This window comes from Nelusetta ayraudi, unplaced genomic scaffold, assembly GCF_046127955.1.
Source record: "Nelusetta ayraudi isolate G7.1 ecotype Tasmania unplaced genomic scaffold, CSIRO-AGI_Nayr_v1 ptg000026l, whole genome shotgun sequence".
In the NCBI taxonomy this organism is placed as follows: domain Eukaryota; kingdom Metazoa; phylum Chordata; class Actinopteri; order Tetraodontiformes; family Monacanthidae; genus Nelusetta; species Nelusetta ayraudi.
This window is the reverse complement of record NW_027466076.1, coordinates 2,685,042-2,712,339: the sequence shown is the minus strand read 5'-3', so window position 1 is coordinate 2,712,339 and position 27,298 is coordinate 2,685,042. Positions and strand designations below refer to the sequence as shown.

The 27,298-nt window shown below is 47.7% G+C and overlaps 2 protein-coding genes across 8 annotated transcripts in view; both read right to left on the bottom strand.

Moving 5' to 3' along the window:
* LOC142890150 (putative cytochrome P450 120) overlaps positions 1 to 27,090 on the bottom strand; it is a 100,342-nt gene extending 73,252 nt beyond the window's left edge. The window contains exons 1-11 of one of the 7 annotated variants that reach the window (XR_012927045.1): positions 26,691 to 27,087; positions 26,318 to 26,395; positions 26,105 to 26,189; positions 25,912 to 25,947; positions 25,512 to 25,651; positions 25,173 to 25,296; positions 24,175 to 24,424; positions 22,116 to 22,243; positions 18,591 to 18,678; positions 16,271 to 16,637; positions 15,886 to 16,026 (exon numbers count right to left, since the gene is read on the bottom strand). Coding sequence is in view for 6 of the 7 variants with exons in the window: in XM_076028984.1 (XP_075885099.1) it covers positions 16,485 to 16,637; positions 18,591 to 18,678; positions 22,116 to 22,243; positions 24,175 to 24,424; positions 25,173 to 25,296; positions 25,512 to 25,651; positions 25,912 to 25,947; positions 26,105 to 26,189; positions 26,318 to 26,395; positions 26,691 to 26,880 (1,272 nt within the window). In the remaining variant the exon portion in view is untranslated. Of the gene's footprint in view, positions 1 to 15,420; positions 16,638 to 18,590; positions 18,679 to 20,702; positions 21,405 to 22,115; positions 22,244 to 24,174; positions 24,425 to 25,172; positions 25,297 to 25,511; positions 25,652 to 25,911; positions 25,948 to 26,104; positions 26,190 to 26,317; positions 26,396 to 26,647 lie in introns of those variants that run through there. The other 6 variants (XM_076028984.1, XM_076028985.1, XM_076028983.1 and 3 more) reach the window with 6 other exon arrangements.
* Positions 1,463 to 8,800, bottom strand: dusp4 (dual specificity phosphatase 4). The gene is made up of 4 exons (XM_076028972.1): positions 8,160 to 8,800; positions 7,047 to 7,174; positions 6,067 to 6,286; positions 1,463 to 3,922 (listed from the first exon to the last, which is right to left on the bottom strand). Exons 1-4 carry the CDS (start codon positions 8,533 to 8,535, stop codon positions 3,543 to 3,545), a joined length of 1,104 nt encoding a protein of 367 aa, XP_075885087.1. The 5' UTR covers positions 8,536 to 8,800; the 3' UTR covers positions 1,463 to 3,542.
* Positions 27,091 to 27,298: the final 208 nt, after the last annotated feature.

The following is a 27,298-nucleotide window of genomic DNA, read 5'->3' as shown; positions in this document are numbered from 1 at the left end:
AACAAATGAACAAACAAAAAGTCCTTCACATCCTGACCTAAACGATTCACCAGCTTAACCAGATTGGAAGTGAATTGCCAAATATGTAAAGTCAGTTTTACACTGGACTTGTGTTTAGGGTCTCTGGGATGACTATGATTAAGTGATAGTTTAGCATCGTATAGAGTGACAGAATGAAAAGTCTCAATGGGTCTGAAAATCAGAAGAAACGACACTAATCTTTCGGTTTTTCTTTTTTTCTTCCCCTGTCAGCGCTGAAGATGGCCTAGCGGTTAACAACACTGACTCCCAACTCGGAGATCAGAGGATCAAGTCTCAGTCCGGACCAGAGGTACAACACGTATGTGTGTGTTTGTGTGAATGTGTAAACTAAAACTCAAAACCAAAACACAAAACAAACTGAAACACAAAACCAAAAAACCAAAACGACTCAAACCAAAACTTGCGTTGCGTCGCGTTCGTCGAATTTCCGCGCATTTCGAATTTCATTCAACTGGGAGCAACAGGATGAGCAGCCAACAGGTAAGAGGAGCTAGTGCAAGCTAGCTCCCCCTTCCTTCTTTTAAATTTTTCTTTTTTTTAAATTTGAATTAAATATAAATGAGATGCGCGAAGAAAAAAAAAGTCCCACATCAACCCGAAACATAAAAGGAAGGCTTTTCTATGATAGTTTCTCATGAATTGGGGTGAAGGAGAACAACTTCTCAATATGTCCAAAAATCAGAAGAAACGACACGAAGTCATTCAATACACTATTTTTTAAAATCACATATTTATGTATTTCAGTACGTATTTAACCAGCTGTGGCGCACCGATCAATCAGACGGACCGAGTTAAAAAAAAAAATCTGGTGGCGAAAAAGTGATGACAACTACAGGTGGCTACCACAAGATGGCAGTGAAGACCAGCCGTTAAAACCTCAACCCGGTGATATCACGAGGACGGAAGATGTTCTTTTCTGTTTTGTTTTATACGGAAGTGCATTGGTGCCAAACTAGAAAAAAAACAAAAAAAAAACAAAAACGCCAGGGCTCAGTATCACGTTTGAACATGAAACTATCACGTTATTTAGTGACGATTTTCACGTAAAACGTGATAGTTTCACAAAATAACGTGACAGTTAAACTATAGAATGTGATACTGAGCCCCATTTTTTTTCTAGTGTGGCAGCAATGCGCTTCCGTACCAATGACCTACTTGAATAATCTGTCGATGTGTTTGAAATATTCGTGAATCGTGACGGCCATTTTAAAAAACAAACAAACAAACAAACAAACATTATCTACTTACTGCTCAGTGAGGATGGCCTCATTAAAAATGTCATGTTTATTATTATTATTATTATTATTATTATTATTATTGTTATTATTATAAAAATAAAGATAAGGAAAAAAATAAAGTTTTCCCGCTTGACTACCATGTGCGTGGATCAGCAGCATAAAGACAAGGGGGCGCTCTTGGCTTCATTAAGAACGTTTATTCAACAAGTGGGTCTTCAGTAATAAATAAATGCACACAATTCATCCCACAACAGAGCTGAGGGGGGAAGCCGTCGCTGTGTTTCCTCGTATAAACGTCCGGGAGGAGGATGGATATTGCCATGGACGGGTGGACGCCACCGAGCAGACAGACAGACAGACAGACAGTAGGATCACACAGGTGTGTAACAAAGTATTGCCTTTTTCATATGTTTCTCAATCAAAGTCTGGCCGGTCTGTACAAATCATAAATAATAAATAGAGTATTGCATCACTTCAAAGTGCTACAGAGACAATCTTCAGAGAAACAGAGAAAGTGTGCGTGTGTGTGTGGGTTTGCGTGTGTGTCATCCTGAAATGTTTGACTGCTGACGTCCATCTTTCTGATTATTATTATTTTTACAGTATTGCGAGACATCAAAGTGCTACAGAGAGAAAAAAATCACTGAATGTTAATGATCAGCATGACACCTTTTTTTTTTTAGACTCCCCTCCATATTTCCCAGCATGCATTGTAACCTGGATTGCCGTCGTAATGGAGCGACCCTGAGGGTGTTGGCGATGTCTTTGGTGGATCTGGACGATGTTGGAGGGAAGTAAAAAGTAAATTAAAAATACAAAGAGTAAAAAAAAAAATTAAAAAAAAAAGAATTGTGGAAGTTGTTGGGAGAGGATGAACGGACCGAGATGCTGAGATTTTTCTTTTTTCGAAATGACTGACCAACATTCAGAAATCTGTTGCTCTCTAGCAGCCGAAGAAGGAAATCAAACCGAGCCGTCAACTTCAACTGGCAAAATCCAGAAAGACCGAAATCCTCATGAGACCATTTTTTTTCCTTTTTGTTTTTTTGTTTTTTTTTACAAACAAGGCACAAACATCTTTAAAGGAAGCCGTCTGCACATTTTAACCCACGCTGGCCGCAAGTTAGCGCATAGCGTGCTAACGTGAAACCAACAGACTTTGGCCTCATGGCTTCAAAAGCGTTTTGTCGGAGAGCTCGCGACTCAAAAGAGCCGAGTGTGTTTTTGTTTTTGTGTAGAATTATTTGCGATGAAATAACAAGTTGCTGTGGATTAAAATGTGCAGGAAAACAGCAGCCGTCCCTCTCGGAAAATCACACCGCTCTTCATTTTGGCATCTCGTTTTCCTTAATTCAGCCTGTCGTCTTGAGAGGAGGAGGGAGAGAGGTACGAGTGGGGGGAGAGAAGAGGGAGTAGGAAGGAGGAGGAGGGGGTAGCGAGAAGAAATAGAAAAGGTGAGGAGGAGAAAGAAGAAGCGGAGTAGGGTGGGTGAGAAGGGGGGAGGAGGCGGTGAGGCTGGGGGGAGGGGAGGAGGAGGTGTGAAAGACAGGAAGCTCCGCTGAGGCAGCTGTCACTGAAGAGGCTCCTGCTCTCCGTCACCTTCGTGTTTTTCTCTTTTTTTTTTTCCTTCTTCTAAAATCCGTCTCTTTTGTCCAGCGGCAGGAGTGAGAGAGAGAGAGAGAGAGAGCAAGAGAGAGGGAGAGCGGCTGCTTGTAATGCCCTCCCTCCCTCCCTCCCTCCTTCTTCCCTCCTTCCTTCCTTCCTGTCCATCTCCGTCCTCATACTGAGCTCATTCAGAGGGTATGAATGTGTATGTGTGTGTGTGTGTGTGTGTATGTGTGTGTTTGCGTCCAGCCGTCCAGCATCACTTCTCTCTCGCCCTCTCTCTCTCTTTTTGGTTGGTGTGAAAGTCTCTCGGACGTGAAGGAGCCTCAGCTGGTTTCTAAACCACCAAATGTTCATTTCCCCCCCTTATTCATGTATTTATTCATTTATCTATTCGTCTATTTTAAAGTCTTTTCAGGCACCGTGATCCTTCGTCTTCTTCGTCTTCTTCTCCTCACCTTCTTCTCCTCCTCAGCTTCTTCTCCGCCCCTTTTGTTGGAAGCTTGTGCAGCGGGGCGGCCCCGTCCAGCAGGGGGCAGTCCGCCGCTCTGTGCTCTTATCGTAAGTCTGATTTATTATTATTATTCTTTATTTTTGTGGTGGTGGGAGGGGCGGGAAGGAAGAAAAAAGAAGGGCTGTGATTGGCTGTCCTGTCCATCAGCAGCCCGGCGACGTGGTGAGCGGGCTGTGGTGCAGGTAGGCCGCGTTCACCACCGACACGGGGAAGTTGAAGATGAAGGGCGAGGTAGGCGCGGCCGAGGAGGCGGCGGCGGCCGATGACTGGGGCCCCAGCAGCGGGCTGGCGGCGGAGGCGACGGCGCAGGAGGTGGCGAGCAGCTGCGACTCGAACTGCAGCAGCTGCCCCATGAAGCTGAAGTTGGGCGAGATGATGCTGCGGCGCCGCCGCACGAACTCGAAGGCCTCGTCGAGACGCACGCGCTTCCGCTTCATCAGGTAGGCCAGGCAGATGGTGGCCGAGCGAGAGATCCCCGCTTGGCAGTGGACCAGAACCCGACCGCTGGAGTCCCGCACTGAGTCTGTGGGGGGAGAGGGGGGGGGGGGGGGGGGGAGAAGGAGGAGAAACGTCAGCAGGGTTTCCAACCAAAACAGACGTCAGAACGCTCGCCACTCATTTTTTCAGAAAAGCCCCAATTTACGGAAAGCTAAAATTAATAACAATAATATATATATAAAAAAAACATACAAAAAATGTTAAGTTAAGTTAAATTGTCTAGTTTTATGTTTCAGATGTTCTGGTTAAAAATGACTGCAACGTAAATTTGTAAAGGCTAAAAAGAAAACAACAACAAAAAATATTTTTTGGGTCAATTTTGTAAAAACCACTGAAGGTTTTGAAAAAGTCACGAAATTTGAACGTGCATGCCCATGAACCAACGAGCAGAATTTGCTGTCCCACCCGAACAGAGGCGTGACGCCGCAGCGTCTCCGATAAGTGAGTACGAAAAAATTCGGTATTTATAGTTTGCGTGGAAATTTTAATGCGAGGTTGCAAAAAATTGAGAAATTTTGTCAGTGAAAATGACAAAAAGAGAAACAGTCAGAACAGTCAGCAGAACCTATAGTGGCTGTAGATTGTAGAACTAGCCAGTAGCTAACTGTTCTCACTGAGGGGATCTTTGGAACCACTGACCGTCAGAGGTCAGAGCTACCGCCGCTAGTTAGCCGGCGTCAGCGTGCGGACAAGCCAACGTTTGCGGCGAGGCTGTTGGTTCCGCTGCCATTCAATCGCCGGTTCTGCTCCTGCGGCAGCGAGGCGACGTGACTCAGGCTTTACGCACTTCCTGTTCTGACCTCGGAGGGCCAAAGCGGCCAATCACGTCACAGACCGACGTGAGTGAGAAAAAAACAACGTCAAAAAAACCCCCAGATCTGAGTCACGGCCGTCCATCTCTCACACTTCCTCCCTCCGTCCCGCTCCTCCTCCTCCTCCTCCTCCTCCTCACTGCAAAAACCACTACGACACAACAGTTGGACGACACACACTCTATGTGTGTGTGTGTCTTTTTCTCCACACGCGCACAATCACAAGAAGCTGTGCGACACTTCACAGGGACCAAGTAGGTACAAAAATCAAACACATTTATTTCTGCACAACAGTCGACAACGAGCCTGTGTGTGTGTGTGTGTGTGTGTGTGTGTGTGTGTGTGTGCTGCCGTTTCCGTCTCCAACACAAACACAGATTTCAGGTAACTCCGCCACAGCGTCTGTTCACCCGGTAACAGCCGATGAGTCAGACTCCCTCAGCAGCTAGCTGTGACGCATAGCAGCGCCTACACACACACTCACGCGCACACACACGTCTACACACAGTGCAGATATGCAGAGAGAGAGGCCATCAAACACACACACACACAGCGCTCGTGCTACCGTTGGCCACTCGGCAGGGACGGGATGTTTCTGACCGCCGTCCTGCTGCCACCATTTTTCATTTTTGACCTTTTTGCAGCATTTTTTCCTCTTATTTTTTTTTTTGAAAAAATGTACTCAGAGGCAAAACTCCTACAAATAATCAGATTTTTTTTGGACAAATATTTTGTCCATCAACTCCATAAATATGAAGATAAAAAAAATTAAGATTATAAATAAAAACTTATATGTTCCATTAGGTATTATAATATTCCTGCAATTATTCATAATCATATAAAAATATCTATAATTATGACTTTATCTTAAATTATCATAATGAATAATTATACACAAAGAATTATATATATACATACTGTATTTATATATATATGTATATATATATATATATATATATATATATATATATATATATATATATGAAGATATACAAATATACACATTATATATTATCATATATATATAATTATAAGATTATTTTATACCATTATAATGAATAATTATACATAAAGAATTATATATATATATATATGCATGTGTATGTATGTTAATATATATTAAGTATATCTGCATATATAAATAAATTTATATCAATATATATGTGTGTATAATTTTTGACCGTCAGTGAAAAATGAAACTGTCCTGCAGCTGCAACAATGAGCTAAAACCGAACTGACAAGACGTGGCCTGAAGGAGGCAGACTTCATGCAAGGACGTCCACCTCGGGAGCACATTAGTCACACACACACACACACACACACACACACACACACACACACACTGTGAGTCACTGACCGATGAAGTCGATGGCCTCCAGGAACCAGCAGCTGATGTCCTCCTTGTGGTTGTCCTCCACTGGGATGCACTTGTACTGGTAGTCGCCCTCGAAGTGGTTGGGACAGTTGGCCGACACGTTGAGCAGCGCAGAGATGCCCGTGGCGTCCAGCACTTCCCTCTTGGAGGCGTGGAGGGCACTGCCGAGGTAGAGGAAGGGCAGGATCTCCACAGGGCCGCCCTGCCGGGAAGACAAAAGCAAAAAAGAAACGTTCCGTGTCAGAGGTCAGAGGTCAGGGACAGCGAGGCGGGTGACAGAGGTGCACTGCGGGGGCCAGAGATGCGCAGGAACTGGGTTTTTTTTTTTTTTTTGTTCTTTCTGGTTTTGGTTTGAAAAAGAAATAAAATAAAGGAAAATAAGCACAAATGGACGGACGGACGGACGGACGGATAGATGTGTGTGTTTGTTTCTCGAAACCTCCGCTGGCCTGGAACCAGCGGCGATTATTGACAAGCCGGTTCGTCCGTTTTGTTCGACAGGAAGCGATCGATGGTGAGCGAGCGAGAGGTGTAACGCGAGGAGGAAGTGGGTGACGAAAGAAAGAAAAAAAACATGGAGGGCGGGACTTTTTTTCACAACACATTTCTAATCATCTCTTTTAAAAGAGATTCAAAAAAAGAAATTCCCAGATGGAAAAAGTAAAAAGTGAAGCTTTTCAAAGTCTTCACACGTTCCTGTTCTCCACCATCTGTTCTTTTTTTTTTTTTTTTGAAAAAAAAAAATATATATATATATTTTCCTTCATCTTCATTTTGTTGCACACAAGCTTTTTTTTTTCATTTTTACTTAAATTTTTTTTTGCAATCTGGATCTCAAACCAAACCGATCGGACAGGAAATTCTTCCTCTGTCTCGGTGTTTGTGAGGATCCTTGCGGTGGCCGGCTGTGTTCCTGTGTGTGCGTGTGCGTGTGTGTGTGTCTGTTTGTGTGTATGTGTCACCTGGTCGTAGACCGGCGTCCCACAGGACGAGCACGCCGAGTCGATGCTGGACTGGCTGCTGAGGGCTGGCAGAGACTTGGTCTTCAGACAGAACTCTGGGTACTCTGTGGAAAACCTGTCGTAGCCACCTGGGGGAGACACACAAACACACACACACTGTTAATCCCGTCCGTAGCCACAGATTAGACAGATGAAAACCTCCTGCAGCAGCAGCAGCAGACACCGGTGACCACCACAGAACAGGAAACAGCCGAGAACCAGCAGGAAAATGTCCCGTTGGAGGCTGCAAACAGCCTGAGTGGAGGAGTCTGCGTCATCACACACACACACACACACACACACACACATGTTGGGAATGCACCAAGCAGCAGCAACAGCAGATTTCCTCCAGTCTAAATTTACACTGGCGGTTAAAATAATATGTAACTAAAAATTTCAAAATTTAATTTTCACATTTGACAGCCAGTTGTGACAGTGTCAGCGTGTGTGTGTGTGTGTGTGTGTGTGTGTGTGTGTGTGTGTGTGTGTGTGTGTGTGTGTGTGTGTGCGTCTGTACATCCACATTGATGTGGCTTCTACGCATCACCATTACCTCATTCACTCAGCCAACCACTGTGTGTGTGTGTGTGTGTGTGTGTGTGTGTGTGTGTGTGTGTGTGAATGAATGAGTGTGTATCCGTAAAACTGGAGCAGGCACAGTGACACACACACACACACACACACACACACACACACACACACAGATAATGTGCACTCATGGTGGCTGTATATAGAATAATATTGATTTTGTTGTTGTTGTTTGGTATCTGATATTCTGATATTCAGACCAAATTTCGAGCTATATATATTCTTCTTATGAATATGACATGAAATAATTTTATTTATTTAGTCATTTTTGAGTGTGTGTGTGTGTGTGTGTGTGTGTGTGTGTGTGTGTGTGTGTGTGTGTGTGTGTGTGTGTATTTTTGCACCATCGAACGCATTGTTTTCTGCTTTTTTTAGAATTTTTGCGAGGGGACGAATCTAGAACAACCACCACCATAACAACCACAACCACAACCACAACAACAACAACAACAACCCATCACCACACACGACCACGCGCCCCCTCACCTTTGAGCAGGTAGACGCGCGTGGCGGCCGAGGCCGCGCGCCCCAGCGCGTCGCGCACCACCGTCAGCGTGCTGTCCTCCTTGAGCGCCGGCGCGCTCGCCGTGCGCTCGTCGTACAGCACCGCCGCCGAGTACATGCCCGAGCGCAGGCGGCGGCGCGCCTCCTCGTCGCCGGCCAGCACCTGCTCCAGGCGCAGCGCCGAGCCCTTGGCGCGCCGGCGCACGATGGTGTTGCAGCGCGCGTTGACGGCGCCGCGGATGTGCCCCGCGCTGAAGGCGAGGAAGGAGCGGCAGTCGAGCAGCAGACACTTGGCGGCGCCCTCGTCCCGCAGCAGCCGCTTCAGCGCCGCGCACTCCATCTCCGCCAGCTCCTGCATCGTGGCCGCGCAACTACCGCCACACGCTCGTCGTCGTTGTTGTGTCGACTGTCCTGCTCCCGCTTCTCCTCCTACTGCTCCTGATTCTCCTCCTACTGCTCCTGATTCTCCTCCTACTGCTCCTCCTCCCAGCAGCTGTCCGAACTGCGCGGTTCCGGTTCCGTTGCCTCCTTCCTTCCTTCTTAACGGCGTATCCTCCCCGACTTCTCTTCTCTTCTTTCTCTTCACCTCCTTTCTTTCTCTCGTTTCGGGTTTTTGCTCTCCTCCTCCTTCCTCTCTCTCTCTCTCTCTCTCTCTCTCTCTCTCTCTATTTTATGAATGGGTGCAGAGCGTCACGGCGGAGGTGACGTCAAACTGTAAGCAGCCAATCACAGGGCAGGCCACTTAGCCCGACCCCCTCCCCCTTTCTTCCCCTCCCCCCCGCCTTCCCTCCGCCCTGCCGTTCATTCATAGAAAAGAAAAGAAAAAAAAAAAAACCCAGACATGAATGAAAAGGAGGCGAGATTAAATTGTTGACACGTTGGGATGTTTTACACACCGATGTTGACAAAAAAAAAATAAATAAATAAAAATACTAAGCCCAGCTCGGAGCAAATCGGAGGAGGCGTCCCCTGTGGAAAATGTCGTCAGTTTGAAAAGACTGACGACAAAAATAAAAAATGAGCAACACTCTGTCAACGCAACAATCACAGGCAGCTTGACAGTGTGTTGCGTGGTCAGCGTTGTTGCCAGCGCAGCGTGTAGACGGACACAACTTCCTGCTGGACCTGTTAAAATTAGCCTCGCTGTTTAGCATGGCTGATAATGGCTGATATTTAATATTTAAGGATAATAAACATGAGACGCAGTTCAGTTGTGTTTCCATCCATTCCCTCCTTGTGGACTCGGGAAGTCAAGTGTGCTCGTTGTCGAGCGTGTGTGTGTGTGTGTGTGTGTGTTCGTGCACGTGTGGATGACTGTCTCTCTTTTCCTCTCTCTCTCTCTCTCTCTCTCTCTCTTTCTCTAAGCCTTGCAAACACACGCGTCATTTGCATCCCCCATCGCGCCACCTCGGCCAACGGGCCCAGGTATTTGCATGTCGATCTGGTTATCATGGTAACGAGAGGACAGAGAGGATCATGGGAAGAGGAGGAGGGGACGGTGCATTAAAAAAAAAGTTATATATACATACACACACACATACATATATAGACAGACACGTGTCTGTAAATATATATCCTGATATACTTACGTATATATACACAAGTATATATATGTATATATATATATATAGATTCCGATTCCGATTCCTTTATTTGCCATTTGTGTAAACACAAAGGAATTTTTTTTCGCTCCTTCCAAGTGCGCATTCATCAGAACACAGCACACAGAACCACCACAGCAGCCAGGGATGGCGCCATCTTAACAGCGGTGACGTATATATATATATACATTTATATATATATATATATATATATATATATATATATATATATGTATATATATATATATATATGTATATATATATATATATATATACATATATATATATATATTGTATATATATATATATATATATATATATATATATATATATATATATATATATATATATAAATGTATATATATATATATATATATATATATATATATGCACATGTTTTTTTTTTGTTTTTGTTTTTTTACAGACACATTTAACAAAGGCCTAAATTAAAACTGGAGTAATAAGTGCGTGAATTTACGATGAAAGTCGGTCATAATTTTGCATCAATGCTATTTAACACCATTGGCCTGTTTCCTGCTGCTAGGCGGCTGTTTACTATTTATTTTGAACACCAATACGATGTGATTTCAGTCTCTTGTGTGTGAGCTGCTGATTCTCTACTACGCTGCTGCTGCTGCTGCTGCTGTGGCTGCTGCCGCCGTAGCAACAAGGGAGAGGTGTGGAGGGGGGGCGGAGCCATCAGCCGGTGGGTAGGGGAGGGGAGGGTGGAGGATGGGGGGGGCGCTGAGTGAGGATTGGGCGGAAACGGACCCTGCAGTGATGTCATCCCCCCGCTTCCCCTCCCCCCTCCAGGCTCTGTGTCCATCCATTCATAAACCCCCCCCCATCACTCATCGTCTCCCTCCCCCTCCACACACACACACACACACACACACACACACAGCCTTCGTCCTCATGCCGTCATCCATCAATACAGTAGGGGGAGGGGGAGCGGGAGGGACCTTGCATAGGAAGTGAGCGCACGTCAGTGTTGGTAAATACGTCTCGTCCTCCTTTTTGATCCCTACCCCCCCCCCCCCTCCTCCCTCCTCTCCCCTCCCCCCTCCATCCCTCCCGTCAGGTTTCTCCATCGGCTCTTTCGTTCAAAGAGAATTCCTGCACACAGTCAGACAGTCAGACAGTCAGTCAGTCAGACAAGAACAACGACAAGGACAGCAACTACGACAGCAGCCAATGGCGGCGCAGTCTAAACTCTTCCTGTCAGTGGCTTCAGTGCCGCTGCAGGTCATCAGTCCGGCTGCACTGCAACTGCACTCCATTAAAATCATCTACTCAACATCTTCACATTTCACCAGGGTGCAACAAAACACTTATTCACACATAAATATAACATTTTTTTTATTATTATTTCTTTATTTCTTTTTAGCAAATGTCCCCAATGTGGATTAATAAAGTCGTTCTATACTAGTCTGCAAACTGTTGTTGCTGTCGTCGTTTTTTCATACTTGTTCCCCCTCTCTGTCTCCTGGCACCGCCCACTGACAGTCCTGGCCGCCCCCCACCCCTCCTCCTCTGTTTGGTACATTTGGTCACGAGTTGCTCTGACTCTTTCAAGGTCCGACACACAACAACGTGTTTTCTTTTCCTTTTTTTTTTTTTCCAGAGATTGCGCTTCAAACAGAGATTTCCTAGAATTTAGCGATAACACGATGTTAGCGTTAGCATTAGCACGTTTCTCTTTCCTAATCAGCGGTCGGAGCTCGGGTGGGGGAAGGTGGGTCGATGAGAAGCTCTTAGCGATTTGTTTGACGGCGGAGTTCAAATGGGGAACACAAGGCCTGATGGTGAAAATAAAAACATATCAGAAATATCAACAACACACAGATGTGAGCGAGTGTGTGTGTGTGTGTGTGTGTGTGTGTGTGTGTGTGTGTGTGTGTGTGCACGCGCATGTTGGTTTTTCTGTGCTCCAAATCTGTCCCACGCTCTAATCCCATAATCCCGCCGCTAAACCTCCACCGAGTCTTGCAACGTTTTCATGAATGAACTGATGTTGTTTGAGGGAGACGGACGTGGGAAAGAGACGGAGGAGGAGGTGGAGGAGGGGATGGTGTAAAAGGAGACGGGGTGGAGAATGAGAAAAGGAGGTGGTAGAGGAGGAGGAAGTAAAGTAGGAGGCAGAGGAGGTGGTGAAGGTTTGGTTTGTGCAGGAGGTAGAGGAGAGGGAAGAGGGAGAGGAGAAGCTAGAGGTTTGAGGAGGAGGAGGTGGAAGAAAAGAAGAGGAGGAGGAGGAGGAGAAGGAGACGTTGTGGGAGAGGTGGAGGAGGGGAGGGAGAGGAGGTGGCGTAAAAGGAGGCAGGGGTGGAGAATGAGAAAAGGAGGTGGTAGAGGAGGAGGAGGTAAAGTAGGAGGCAGAGGAGGTGGTGAAGGTTTGTGCAGGAGGTGGAGGAGAGGGAAGAGGGAGAGGAGAAGCTGGAGGTTTGAGGAGGAGGAGGTGGAAGAAAAGAAGAGGAGGAGGAGGAGAAGGAGACGTTGTGGGAGAGGTGGAGGAGTTGCCATTCGGCAGGGAGTTGTGTGGAATTCTGTTACGCCATCAATGTGTGTTTGACCCTGGGCTGCAGGACCTCTAGGGGTCAAAGGTCGCGCTGGAAGCAGAATTCACTGCGTTTCTTATGCGCACACACACACACACACACACACAGACACACTTTTGGAAAAAAAAAAATTAACGTCTTCACAGCGTTTTGAGACAAAAGTGATACAAGCCGGGAGTCCTCTCGACTTTTTCCAACTGAAATAAAAATTCTGTTTCAGACAATTTTCATAGAAATTCTCTTTTTTCTTTTTTTTTTCTTTTTCTCGGTTTTGGGGTAAACGTGTTGTTTGTCCTTGGCTCCATGTGCAAACTGTGTGCTGGTTAATAAGTAACGAGGCAGGTCACCAGCTGATTAAGCACATTTCAGTGGACACACACACACACACTCATGTGGCCGTCACATGCTCAGCTGCTGGGGGGAGGGGGCGTTGCTGTTGTGTTGGTACAACAAACAGGAGCCTCGTTGGCGCCAAAGTGCCTCCAGTTGTTGTGGGCTGAACTTCCTGCTCGGCCTCCGGCGCAAACAGTCGCCGCTGATCCCGGATCAGGGCGGCGCTGCAGGGCGGCGCTGCGTGTTGACTTCACAATTAGGGCCACTGTTGACACACGAGCTGAGAGTCGGCTGCGAGCAAATTCACCTTGACGAACCAGCAAATTCTACACAGTCAGGAAATCATAAAATGTTGGTGGCGCAGTATGTATATATATAAAAAAATTTTTATATATATATATATATATATGCCTGCGACTTACAGTGGAAAAACATGTTGGTTACTTTTGTGTTTCTGTTCAAAGTGATTCACTTGACTGTTTTTTTTTCAGTTTTCCGTTGCCTGAAGTGGAATTATATAAACTCTGCTGTTGTGTGGTTAAATATAAAAGTGGATGATGTTACTCTACATTTTCATTTTTTTTAGGTACTCTAGAATAATCTCCCTCGAAAATATCACCCACTTTTCTATTCAACCACACAGCGGCAGAGTTTACATAACTCCACTTCAAGCAGCGACGACTGGTTTAGACGCTGGTGATTTTCATTAGCAGGTTTTACTTTTTAACTTGAGTACATTTCAGGGGTTGAGACAGTACTTTCACACAAGTAGTCATACTTTCACTCAAATACAGGACATGAGTGCTTTTGCCATCTAATGCAAAACAGGCACAACGCTGAGTTTCAGGCCAAAAAACAGAAACAAAACGGACAGAGGCGATCAACTTGAGGTGAACACGGTGTTTGCAGCTGCCAGTCAAACTTTCATTTCTTTCGTCTCTTCTTCAACCTTCAACTCGCCCTCATTCAAATCCCTCCACCAACTTTGCATGCAAGCCAAAGTCGGCCACTTCACATTCAAACATTATTCATGTTTCACTCAAACCACTGTGCACGTACATGCATGCCTGTGTGTGTGTGTGTGTGTGTGTGTGTGTGTGTGTGTGTGTGTGTGTGTGTGTGTGTCCATGCACTCCCACAGGGTTTAAACTGTGGGGTTTTTTTTATGTCACACTCTCAACATCAAATATTTTTTTAGTAAATGAGTCAACGGCAAAGGTGCCGCGATGTCGCTGCTGCTGCTGCTGCTGCTGCTGCTACTGCTGCTACTGCTACTGCTGCTGCTGCTGCTGCTACTGCTGCTGCTGCTACTACTGCTACTGCTGCTGCTGCTACTGCTGCTGCTGCTACTGCTACTGCTGCTACTGCTGCTACTGCTACTGCTGCTGCTGCTGCTGCTGCTGCTACTGCTACTGCTGCTATTGCTATTGCTACTACTGCTGCTGCTGCTGCTACTACTGCTGCTGCTGCTGCTGCTACTGCTGCTATTGCTGCTGCTACTACTGCTACTGCTGCTACTGCTACTGCTACTACTGCTGCTGCTGCTGCTGCTGCTACTGCTGCCGCTGCGGAGCCGTTTCTAAACTCGACACAAATATTTACATGAGCAACATGAGCTTCAATCATCTTTTATCTCTCCTCAAACAAAACCGTGTCAATATTTAAAAGTATTTGTTTTGTTTTGTTTTGTTTAGAGATACTTCCTTGAAAAACTCAAAATACAGAAAATCCTGAAAGTGGGCAGCTCGGCCCTGTAACCCAGAACGCCCCAGCTGGCGCTCGTGTGTGACAAACTCACACACACGCACACACGCACACACACACATGCACGGCGCTCTCCAAACACGATGGGAAAGAGCGTGACTGCGGCAAACAAACGCTTTTTTCATAATTGTTTGCCGAAGAGGAAGAAGAAGCTGCGGAGCCGGTCGCCTTTTTTTTTGTTGTAGCTAAGAGGCTGAAAGAGGTGAGGAGGAGGAGGAAGAGGACGAAGAAGGGCAGGAGGAGGCGAAAGAAGGGAAGGAAGAGGAGGGCAAAGACGAGGAGGTGAAGGAGGCAGAGGAGGAGGCAGAGGAGGTGAAGGAGGAGGAAAAGGAGGAGGAGGGGCTTCTGGGAAACAAACACTGGGTTCAGTTGCAACCCTCTGGTTTCTCCTCTCTGAGAATCAGCAGCTCCGGCTGGAAGGGCCGTCAGTCTGAGTCCTCGCAGCGACAGAAATAGCGGCGGGACGGAGGCGAGAGCCGCTGAGGAGTCGGTTTATTTTGGCCGCGGATGGAAGAGATCCAGTTCTGAGAATACCACCACGGTTCTGCCTGAGGTCCGGACTTCATGCAGCGTCAGCCAAGTGGCTACTTCCTGTTCTTCTCCTCCTCCTCCGTGCTTGTTATCTTCTTCTTATCATTATCTATCTTATCTTTTTTTTCTCTTTCTTACTCCAAAAATATTTTATTTCTTTATCTCTTTTTGAGTACAATTTTCCTTCTAAAATTATGCAAATTTCCCCAAAGTGGGGATTAATAAAGGATTCTATTCTGTTCTATTGCTCGCCGTAGAACCTCCCATCAGCAAGCGGGGATCCCTCCCCCCCCGGACGCTCAGGTGCTAATTAGCGCCGCAGCTAATGCACCATAATGCACCATCTGGGCCGAGCGTCCTGACGAAGACGACCTTCCTCCAGCTGTTCCAGCTCAGGCTTCGTTTGATTTGTTGGTCTACTGATTGACTTGGACAAAGTCTCGGGCCTACATTGACATTTATTGATACAGTAAACAGTGAACCTTTTCATATGGACCCAAACAAGTTTTGCTTCAACTTGAAAATGGAACAAGCAAAGCTTAATACAATACAATAAATAATGTAAAATTGCACGCATGCAAAGTCAAATTTTGAATTGAGAAATGCATCAAAATAAATGAAATGTCAATAAAAATCACAGGCCTTTTAACAATTTCAACAGTAAACTTTTTACATTTTAAAATAAAATAACAAACCAATAAAGTCATAATAATAATAATGTCCGTCAATGAACATCATGTACTTAATTGAGCAGAGCATTCTGGGATTTGTAGTATTAGCGTAACATGTGCTGTATAATGCAGGCAGTCAAAGCTCTAGTAGTGATTTTGCCTCACGGGCCAAATATATTTACACTGCAGCCCAAATGGGACCTGTGTGTTCTAAATGTCAAATTCGAGGATTCATTTGTGCAGCGTACCATCATCGTTCACGTCACTCTGATTTGAAATCATCATCATCATCATCATCGTCACCATCGTCATCACCACCGCCATCGTCATCATTGTGTGAGGTATTGGAAACTTGAACCGAGGTCTGACGTTGGTTAACAGACACGTTAAAAACCTTTTATAGAAACCACAAAACAAGCTGAATTATCAAGAAACAAACACAGCGGGCGAAGATCACCCAGCGGCCGAGGAAATGTGCTTGTGTGTTCATCTGGTTCTGAACAAGGACTCGGAGAGCTCGACGGGTTTAAAAGCAAACAAACACACAAAAATAACGAAACCTGAGATTTTCATGTCATGATTGTTTCTGATTGGTTCTCGCAGGACAGAAGGGATCTCCGGCCGGCGCGATGACTCACCGCGAAAGGCAGGAGCAGCGGAGCAGCGGAGGCGATGACTCCTCATCTCAGAGAGCCCCACCCCCCCACCCCCCCCTCCCCTGACGGCGGTGGCAGCGGCAGGGAAGCAGGGAAATCCATCCTCGCCCCTTCCCTGCCAGCGGGCGGGAAAACAGGCCGCAGTGGCGACATCTGACCAGCAGGGGGGCGCGGGGGAAGAGCGGGGGGAGAGGCATCACTCGCCGCTGGGTCCGTCCTGATCCAGCGGGGTGAAGGAGACGGTGGGCGGCGCCTGGGGGCGGGACACCGGCAGCCATTTGTAGCGCAGGTCCTGGCTAGGGGGCGCTAGAGTCCAGTCGTAGTGCTTAAGCAGGTAGACGCAGGCGTCCTGGCGACACACACACAGACAGAGGCCTTGATCAACGAGTCCTTGGCTGAAAGCGGGCGTGGCCGCTCATCGTGGGGAGGCCGCGATGCCAGCCAGCAGGCAGTAGGTGGCGCTAACAGGCCCAGTGCGGCAAAAATAGGTGAATGAACAGATGAATGGATGAATGAATAAATAAACAAACGAGCCTAGAAGCCGTGTGAAGGTGGGCGAGTGCGACAGAGTCGCGAGCGTTCACCGTTTTTCTATTGGCTGGTGGAGTTGGTTCGGTGGTTCCCCCCCCCCATGAATGAACCCTCTTTATGAATGGAGGTTCTCCTGACGGAGGGGGGCGGGGGAGGAGCATGAAGGGAGGGGGAGGGGGAGAGGGGGGAGGCGGTGATGACTCACATCTCTGACCTACATCCTGCTACTTCTCACTCTGGTCACGCCCACCGCTGCCAGCACGCGTGTGTGTGTGTGTGTGTGTGTGTGTGCGCGTGATGCTTGGAGCTCCGCCCCCCTCCTCTCCCCTTCTTCCCCCTTCCCTTCCTCCCCCGGATCCTGATGACATCACTAGTCTCCCGTCGTCTTCACTTTCAGTTGTGTCTCCCTGCGTGTGCGGAGATTCCCTTCTTCTTCTTCTTCTTCTTCTTCTTCTTCTTCTTTTCACTGCTGCTGCTGTTGCTGGCTGCACGTTTCACAAACAAACACGCATCCAGCTGGAAATCAGCCCATTGTGATGTCACAAAGGGCCACGGTAGGTAGCTCTGGCAGCAAGGGCCAAAATCAAATCTTTCTTTAGTGCTATCTTAGACTTCAAAAATTTGAAATGTTTTAATGAAATTTCAACCAAAAAACAAAGCAACATTTTTTTTTTTCCCCTAACAGGCACGCAACGACCTTTGTGACATCACGGAGGGGGTGGCTTTCCAGACAAGCAGTGTGTAAACTTTCTAAGTAAATTAAAAGGACGACCGGCCGGCCAGCAGTCTGGTGGGACAAATCGTTCCACACACACACACACACACACACACACACACATACACACACACACACACACACACACACGGAGGGAAGGAGGGCGGAATGGGGGGGGGGGTGATCCAATTACAAAAAATAACGAGACGCGATTGTCCTGCGGCACAATGAACCAGCCGAGAGTCGATCATTAAACCGCTGCAGACTCTTCACCTGAGCGCCGTTCAATCAGCTGCAGCCGTAACAGTGACTCATGAATGTGTGTGTGTGTGTGTGCATATGTGTGTGTGTGCGTGTGTGATTCATGCCTCACTGAGGGAGCTGGTCCAGTCCGAGCCGTGTCGCAGACAAAGAGGGAAAATAGAAAGATGCCAACGTCAATCACACGCTAAAGGAGGGGGGGGGTGGTCAAGCCACACGTCGACTCCGCCCACCTGATGTCTCGGCTGAAACTGTCGCCACGATGCTCTTCCTTCCTTCCTTCCTTCCTTCTGTCTGACCGTTTTTTGGGGTTTGTTTGTTTTGGTCTTGTTTTGTTTATATGGAAGCGCATTGCTGCCACAGTAGAAACTGAGGGCTCAGAGAAACAATCATGCTAGTCTATGAAAATATCACATTATTTTGTGATAATTTTCACGTTACGACGTTAGCAACAAGCTATTTCTGTTTACGAATAATCTTCTGTTCATTTAGTACTCGTTGTTTTTTGCTTACCACTCCCAGAACGGAGCGACAGCTTTGTGTGTGTGTGTGTGTGTGTGTGTGTGTGTGTGTGTCTCTAGGGATTGTGGGTAGCGGTGGCTATGACGAGCGCCACTGTGGGACTTTGTGTCTGGGGACGTGACTCACAGCAGGTCCCAAAAGTGAACATCAGCCCTTCATCCTAGGCATCAACAAGTGGCAGCAGGCATCGTCCTCCAGGGGGCGATGTAGAGCAACCTCGCAGCACTGTCTGTGTGTGTGTGTGTGTGTGTGTGTGTATGTGAGTGTACTCACCTTGAGGAAGAATTCAGTCATCTTGACGCCGATGCAGCTCCGGGGGCCTCCGCCGAAGGCGCACAGGAAGTGCTCGTGACCCGCGTTCCTGCCAAGACAAGCACACAGATTAACACACAAACACACTTAGCCCTCTGTTTACAGCCACCTGCTGACATCAATGCCCCCCCGCCCCTTCCTTTTTTCATCTTTCCTTCACGTGGGCGAGAAAACAAAGCGATCCCCTGTCCGGCTTGGGGGGCGTGGCCACTGTGACAGGGTGCCCTTTGTGACATCACAAAGCGGGCTGACGCTCCAGAAAGTGAGTGACTGAGCGTCACATTTGAACGAAGAGTGCGAGGAGTTCATGGACGGGGTGGGGGAAAAACCAACGGGATGCTGGAGTGGAAATCCGTCCAATGAGGACGAAGCTCGGTGTCTGCCGCTAATGCATCCTGAAACCTGAGCTCCGACTGAAGGCAAACAGGAAGCATTAACGGCGTGTGTGTGTGTGTGTGTGTGTGTGTGTGTGTGTGTGGGTGGAATATTAGTGTTCTCTGCTGCTTCTGTCTAATGCTTTAATGGCATCCTGGAACAATAAACGTGTGCGGAGCCCAGAGGGAAGAGAGAAAGAGGGAGAGAGAGAGAGAGAGAGAGAGAGAGAGAAGGAGCTGCTGAGGAGTGAAATTATCATTATTTCGACTTTTCAAGAGTCACGAATCCCGACGATTGTTGGCAAACTGAAACCAAAACGTCCATTTTTTTCTGTTCAAAATGCATTCTTCTTTTCATCGAGGCTGAAACTCATTTCTGGTTCATTTGTAGCGTTGGGACCAGTGACTGATCAGATTTGTTCTCCAGATGCCCGTCGACTGTGACGGAGTTCAAATAACAGCTGTGATGCATTTTGCTAATCGCACGACAGCGAAATAACCGCCAATATTTGGGGAGCAATCCAAAATTTCCTGAAGACGCAGGAGGCCGAAAACAACCTGACAATATTTCATGGATGCAACTTTGCAGCTTCTTTGCATCAAAGCTACTAACGTCACCTTTTATTCATTTCTTCCACACATTAGTGAATAATATTGTAAATATTATTATTACTAAAAATTGAATATTACACAGGGCGATCTTAGAGACATTTTAGAGACCATGAGCGCTTTTTAAAAAAGAAATATGAGACCCCCGACCGTAATTAACTCCACCAGGCTTATGTTTTGGGGGGGAACTTAACCTAAAGTCGAATTTAGTCAGCTGCGTGGCTGTTATCAGCTATCGGGAACTGAGGCAAACAAACACCGGCAGCGAAGGAAAGTGGGCGGTCCCTGGATGCAGCGGCGGCGGCGGCGGCTTTGATTCCGATCAGAGGACGGCCGAGTTTTTCCGATGCTGCAGTCGGAGCTGCGGGGGCGTTCTGGCTGATAGCACGACGACTCGTCAGCGCTCCTGTTCTGCTTCCAGCTGGAAACACACACACACACACACACACACACACACACCGCTGCCAAACTGGTGAAAGTCTAGTTTGCTGTAGGTGGGCTGGTTATGTAACAGCACTGCAGTCATTACAGCAGACAGCCAGGTGGCGCCGGTCGGAGTGACGCGGAGGAGGAGTGACGGATGGGAGGAGGAGGAGGAGGAATAGGAGGTGGAGGAGAGAAGGTGGAGGAGGAGCAGGAGGAGGTTGTTGTTTTCAGGCATTAAAAGCTTCCATTAAGGCCTCAGGAGAGCTTTGCTGCATTGCACACACGCACACGCACACGCACACACACACACACACACACACACACACACAAAAATAATCAGAACGATATAATGTAGATATGAACACAGGTCCAGGTAAGAAAGACGGATCACATCATATTTATTCTTATGTCATGAAAACATGACAAATGGAGGTTTTCTGTTTAAAAAAAAAAAGAATCAATAGGTGTCGAGTAAAATCTTTTTTTTTTAATTTATTCCTTTCTTTCTTTAGTGAGGCCTGCAGATTAAAACGCAGCGGGACTTCGCTTTGAAGGCGGGTCGCTTGTCTGGTTTCTGTTTCACAGTATTTGCAGAACCTTTGCTGGATTTTTACATCATATTGTCTGAAGGAGAGACGCCTCCTCTGACTCATCCTTTAACCTCGTCTGTCACACACACACACACACACACACACACACACACACACACACACACACACACACACACACACACACACACACACACACACACAGGGAATCCCCATTGGTGATACTGGCAGTGAGGTGGCTGGTTACTATGGCAGCGGCTGATTGGTCGGGTTTCTCTGTCAACGACTGCAGACTGGTGGCATCGCCACGGTTTGATGATTTTTCTTTCTTTTAGAGTGAAACAGCAAAACTCTTTTCTTTCTTTCTTTCTTTCTTTCTTCACCAGCTGGATGAGTTCACAGAAATCAGTTTGCTGGTGGTTTTTATTATTATTATTTTTCCTTCACCCAATAAAAGCCAAATGTTGAGAAAATCAATATTTTTTCTTCATTGTCTTTTTAAAAAAAAAAATGCATTTTCACTCTTGCTTTCATGCAGCAAAACCTTCAAATCAATTTGACTCATTTTCAGAATTGCTACATGCAGCTTCGCTTCTCTTATTATCATTCATTCATTCATTCATTCTCTCACTCTCGACTCCTTTTTCTCAATCTGATTCAACTTCACTGGGGATTTTTCTCGCCCTCCCCCACCCAACACACACAGATTCACACACCCGAGCAGGGGAATCCCTATTGGTGGAGGGTGTCAGGTGACTGGTTTCCATGGCAGCAGCTCCCGACATCTGTACATTCACAGAGTTTCTCTGCTGCGTCGCCTGAATGAGCAAACATGAATGAGAGGCGGAGGAAAAGGTGAATGGAGGGAGGATGGAGACGGAGAGAACCGCAGGAGGATGAGGAAGAGGAGAAAATGCTGGAGGAAGGGGAGGAGGAGGCAGAGGAGGAGGAGGAGGGAGAGGTGGTGCAGGGGGAGGAAGAGAAAAGTAGGAGGAGAGGTAGGAGGAACAGGAGGACGAGGAAAATTGGAAAAGCAGGAAGAGGAGGATGAGGAGGAACAGGAAAAGCAGGAGGAGGGAGGAGGCAGAAAAGCAGCAGGAGAGGGAGGAGGTTGTGGAGGTGCAGGAGGAAGAGGAGGTGGAACAGGAGGAGAATAAGGAGGCTGGAGGAACATCAGGAAGAGGAGGAGGCAGAGGAGGAGCAGGAGGAGGTGAAAAAAAACTCCAGATTGATCTTCCAGTCAAAACCATGGTTCTGTTTTCTTGCTGCAGCCGGGGGCGTGGCCTCACTGGGGACGTGACCTCGCTGGGGCCTATCAAAGTGAGGGGCCGGACGCAAGCTCGACGCATCTAAAGATGGCGGGCGCACGCTAACACGGTTAGCCTGGCGTTAGCCTCGAGCTGCACGTTGAGTTTCTGCGCCGCTTTTCGTTGACCTCCCTCCTCAGAATCCTTGTTTCATCATCTGATTTTTACTGTTTTTGTTTTTTTTTGTTGTGTGTGGTAACTGTTTGTGTGTGCCAGCCTCACCTGCCGCTCCACCTGTCCGGCAGGAAGTGCTCCGGCTGCTGGAAGACGTCGGGGTCGCGGTGCACCGCGTGGCTGACGTAGATCACTCCGGAACCCTTGGGCACGTGGAAGCCGGCCAGAGTGGAATCCTGGACACACACACACTTTATTCAGGGGTGTAAAAACTAAAGTCCCCTGATCACTTCCTGTTTCTCCACCTCCAGTCATTCTCGTGAAATCTCTTTGAGTGAGATTTTCCAAGAACCGCGTTTGCCTTTGTTTGTTAAAGTTTGTTTGCATGTCGTTATATTTTTCTCTACTTGTAAAAAAATATTCTGTCTCCTCCTCCATTCTCGCTTGAAGTTAACTGGTCATGTGACCCCAGTTTTTCGAAGTTTACCATTACCATTTTTTTTATTGCCATATTTAGGTTTTGCGCAATTTCTAGGGTGATAGAAACGCAGCTAGTGTCTCTAAGCTCCGCCTCCTTCTCACTAACTGTCTCCGGTGCTCGCAAACAAAAACAAAACAAAAACACGTCTCACATCTCAGTTCCGCTCGGTTACAGTTCCTCTCGTTTTCCACCTGAGTGTGAATACTGATAATCCTATTTAAACGCCCACCTGTGTGCAAATGCACACACACACACACACGCACACACACGCACACACACGCACACACACACACACACTCTTCTCACTGTTTTGGAAAACAAAGCACCCAGACATATTTTTACAGGGAAGAGACTTAAAGGAATTAAAGGGACAGTTCACCAAAATAAAATAAATTCTGTGATGTGTTCTTCCTTTCCTTCGCTTGCCGGATGGAACCAGATGGAACTCAAAAGAAATCACGACCCACTGACTCCACATCTCACACACGCACATGAAGACTGGAGTCCCCTTTAACATTTTGTTTTTTCTGTAATCTCGACCTTCTTGTTTGTCGCCGTGTCGAACCTGCTGTGTCTGATTTTCAATCGGCGTGATGATGAAACAAACGTCGGCTTTTTGCACCTCGGGGCTCCACGGGTGAAGCTCCGCCCACCTCTGTCGAACCCGTCAAATGTGCAGCAGGTATTGTGGCCTTTTGTTTTTCCTTCTGTCTTCTATTATCACAACTTTGGTGGAGGTGAAACAGATCCGCAGTCTAAAATTAGTCCCGCTGGCCCTGAACGCCTCCCGCTGAGGCCACCAGAGCATCACAGTCAAAAAGTGACTTTCCGCTCGGCTTCACCCGCATCACTTCCGCCGCCCACCAGCTTCCTTCCTTCCTTCCGGCGGTGGCGGCGGCGGAGCCGATCAATGGCAGGGACGGGTCGATGCCTCCCATTGGCCGCGTTGCGTAAGGAGGCTCGATGAGGGCACAGTGGCCACAAGGCCGCCGCCGCCGGCCCGCTAGCCTCGCTCGGCCCGCTCCGAAAACAAGGCGGGGCGCCCGTTGGCCCGACGGCGATGGCGTCACCGCCGAGAGAAATCAATTAGAATGGGATGGAGATGAAATCAATAGTAATGATTGGCGCAGGAAGAAGAGCGAAGAGCAAGCGCACCAGTCGACCGGCGAGCTGCCGTTACGTCAGTAGCTGCGATAAAAATACTGCAGTTAACAGCAGATGCAAAAATGAATGAATGATGTGTGTGGGGTGGGGGGTTCAAACAGTGATTGTGGCTCAAAGTGTTGAAGTGTCACTGGCAGCAGCAGCAGCAGCGGCAGGTCAGGCACTGAATGTAAAGCGGAAAACATATCAAGTTCAGCGGCGGAGAAGAGAAGAAGAACTGAGCCGGTTGGAACCGCCTGACAGTTACAAGGAGCTCGTTGTCAGGACGGAGTCCATCTGTGGGAAAATGTCGCCGTCTGCAGGTGAAGACTGCAACAACAACAACCACCACCGCCGCTACACAAGCCCGTGGATGTATCAATAGAACTGCATAGCGGACAGCCAATAAATGGCGGCGAGGCAATTTTTTTTCGCCCAGTGGCCACACGAGGTACTGCAGCCATAAAACCCCATACAGCCCTGCTACATGCTCAGATCAAATAAATAAATAAATAAATAATCAGATTTCCCTTCCCAACAGACCTGCTCGGCGATTCGCCGCCCGCCGATGAACGGCGGCCAGAGTCTCTGGACCTCTAGCAGGACGCCGTCCAGATAGCGCGGCTCATCCAGCGCCCGGCGCCGGGCCTGCCGGTCGCCGGCCAGCGCCAGCGTGAAGGAGGTGAGCAGCGAGGCCAGAGCTTTGGGGATGAGGGCCGAGATGAAGAGCAGGAGGTGCTGGCGGGCGGAGCTGGATTCAGGCAGCGGCAGGGAGGCCAGCGAGCCCACGAACCTGCGGGAGGAGACCCAACCATGTCAGAGCAACAACTTCTTCTTCTGTGGTGCAGAAAAAAAGCACCACAAATCCATTTATCACTTTGTCCCCCCCCCCCCTACATTTATTTGATTTATTTTTAATTAATTTATTTTTATCTTTTCTTTGAACTTTTGTTGCTGTAATTATGCAAATTTCCCTGATGAGGGATTAATAATCCCATTGTCAGAGCTGCAGTTTGGTGCAGGGCTCCACCTAGTGGCAGAAGAAGTTGTGTATTTTTTTTAATTTGGTCTGAGCTCAAACAGGAAGACGGGTTTGCTCTTGCAACGTTTTTATTTTTTTCAGCAACGTGCGGCTCGTGAATCAGAGGCAGCGGGCAGAGATGAGCCGCTCGGTTCAGTCTGAGTCATTCAGTTCAGTCTGAGTCATTCAGTTCAGTCTGAGCCATTCACTTCCTCCTGCTGAAGCTGGATCGGCTCTGCTGCACCGTCCACACGCTTGGAAGGTGACAAAGAAAACTTGAGTTGGTTTCAGTGGACGGGGCCAGACTCCTGGCAGTGACCCTTGTGACATCACAGAGGGCTGATTTGTGGAGTTGCTCAAGACTCCGGCTCAGGCATGGGCAAACTATGACCCGGGGGCCATATGCGTTGCTGCTTAAGCCAAACAACGAGAGGAAGTTCTCTCGTACGTTAAAGATTAAAGACAGAGAAGACGCGCGGGGCTGTGGGCGGAGTCTAGTCTGACTCCGCCCCTCACTCACCCTTGGGTGTCCTTCTCCAGCTTGTCGTTGATGATGGCCATCAGCTTCTCTCTGGCCTCCAGAGCGATGGAGAAGCCCGACGACCACAGCGGAACCTTCACGTTGACTGGGGCAGAGATCAGACCTAAGGAGGGGGGAGGAGGAGGAGGTGAAGGAGGAGGAGACACAAAGCAGAGAAGCAAAACATTGCACAACTTCGAGACGAGGAAGCAGGAAGTTGGATATTTAGCAACGCTGGATTCTCATGTCTTTTTCTGTCTTTACAACACAGTGTTGTAAAACATGTTGTTACACATCGCTTGTGTGTGTGTTTGTGTGTGTGTGTGTGCTCCTCCCCACCATGCCAGTGCTGTGTGCAGAGCTCCACCACCTCCTGGAAAAGCTCTGGCTGCTCCTCAGCTCGCAGGTTCAGGAAGAGGCCCAGCACCAACTCTGAGCCCAGACGCTTGAAGACGGAGTACACATTGACCGGCTGCCCGCTGTGCACACACACACACACACACACACACACACACACACACACACACACACACACAAAAGGCACACAAATGGGTTTAACACAATCGACACATGGAATTAGGAGAAAAATGCAGAAACTTGAGACGGAGAAGAAGGAGAAGGGTGGAGGTGGAAATGTGGGTGGAGGTGGAGCAGGTGGAGGAGGCCAGCTATGGAGAAAAAGAAGCTCCAAACAAGATTTTTTTTAAAAATGTAAATTGTCAAGCAAAGGTTTGGTTACCTGTCAGAGAGCTGATTCATACAGCGCTCACACACACTGCAAAGAGAGGGAGAGAGAGAGAGAGAGAGAGAGAGAGAGAGAGAGAGAGAGAGAGAGATGCTGGATTAGTTCCTCCTTTTGCAGGTCCTTGACAGAAACTATGTGTGTTCCATGCAAAAACCAAAGCCACAGTGACTGTTGTCTGTCCTCACACCTGGAGATGAATTCTCTGGACGAGTCCAAGCAGCTTCCTGTGAAGAGGCTGCAGAGGGACAGACGCAGGAGACACGCCTCCTCACCTGCGAACGGAGGGAGACGAAAAATAATGAACAACAACAAAAACAACAACAACAACAACACGTTTTGTTTAATTGTTTGTTTTATGGCACGACTTTTTGTTGCTGTTTTGCTGTTTTGTTTTTCTAACCGTTGGTGGTGACCAGCGTGTCTCCGTACATGTTGGTCATCAGGTCAGTGGGATCCTTCAGGAACACGTTGGACTTCTCTACAACACACACACACGCGCGCGCGCGGTGGAAACAGTGAGATTCCAGCGCTGCTGCGTGACTCAAGACCCCCCAGCAGCACCATCACGAGTCTCTCCCGTGACGCAGGAGTCTGAACTCTGGTTCCTCCAACCAGAGAAGCTTCACAAGAACAAAAAATAATAATGACAACAACAAAACAATAACCTACAGTTACCGATATTCCTCCCTTCTACTGTCACGGTCAAGACCTATCCACCTCTGCCGCTCACCTGTTGCCTGTCATCCACCATCTTACGCGCATGCGCTACGTACCGCACAACATCTCCCGCATCCCCCGCACGGAGCAGACGAGGGCGGTGGGCCGGTTGAGCAGCCGGCTCCGGAACACCCGGCTGCCGTGCTTCTCCATCCTCTGCCGGCAGAAGCTCACCGGGTCCCGGTAGAACTCCAGCGACTTGTCGGCCAACAGCGACGCACCTGCGCTTCCCGGAAGAGTCGACATCCGGGATCTGGATCCCCCCTAGTCCGAGTTTGGAAGAAAATAAACACCCTAAATAACAAACAAAAACAAAAACAAAAACAAAAAAAAAAATCCCGCTGTGAGGTGTGTTTCAGCCGCAGGTCTGGATCAGAGTCCCGCGGTCGGGTTAGGTTTCACTCCGCCGGTAGTGACGCAATCAGGTGCTCTCCGGAACTGACGGCTGTTTGCTTTGTTGTGTCAGCAGAAAACACCGTCAAGAGAAGTAAAAACGTTTTCTACACTTATTACAAACAACAAGTTTGTGGTGGGCAGTAAAACTTTTTTCGTTATCATTATTTTAACTTTTTTTGCCCGTGTGTAATACAATTTTTTTTTTTTTGTTGCCATTAACAAATTTAATTTTATTTATGGAAAGAAAAAAAAAAGTTGTGGCAAATCC

Bases quoted from the DNA above. Each gene is read 5' to 3' on its own strand.
- dusp4 (XM_076028972.1), bottom strand. From the start codon at position 8,535: ATGCAGGAGCTGGCGGAGATGGAGTGCGCGGCGCTGAAGCGGCTGCTG. The intron at 7,175-8,159 runs GTGAGGGGGCGC...TGTCTCCCCCAG, and splicing joins GCGCGTCTACCTGCTCAAAG to GTGGCTACGACAGGTTTTCC. The intron at 6,287-7,046 runs GTGACACATACA...TCTTCCCGGCAG, and splicing joins GGACGCCGGTCTACGACCAG to GGCGGCCCTGTGGAGATCCT.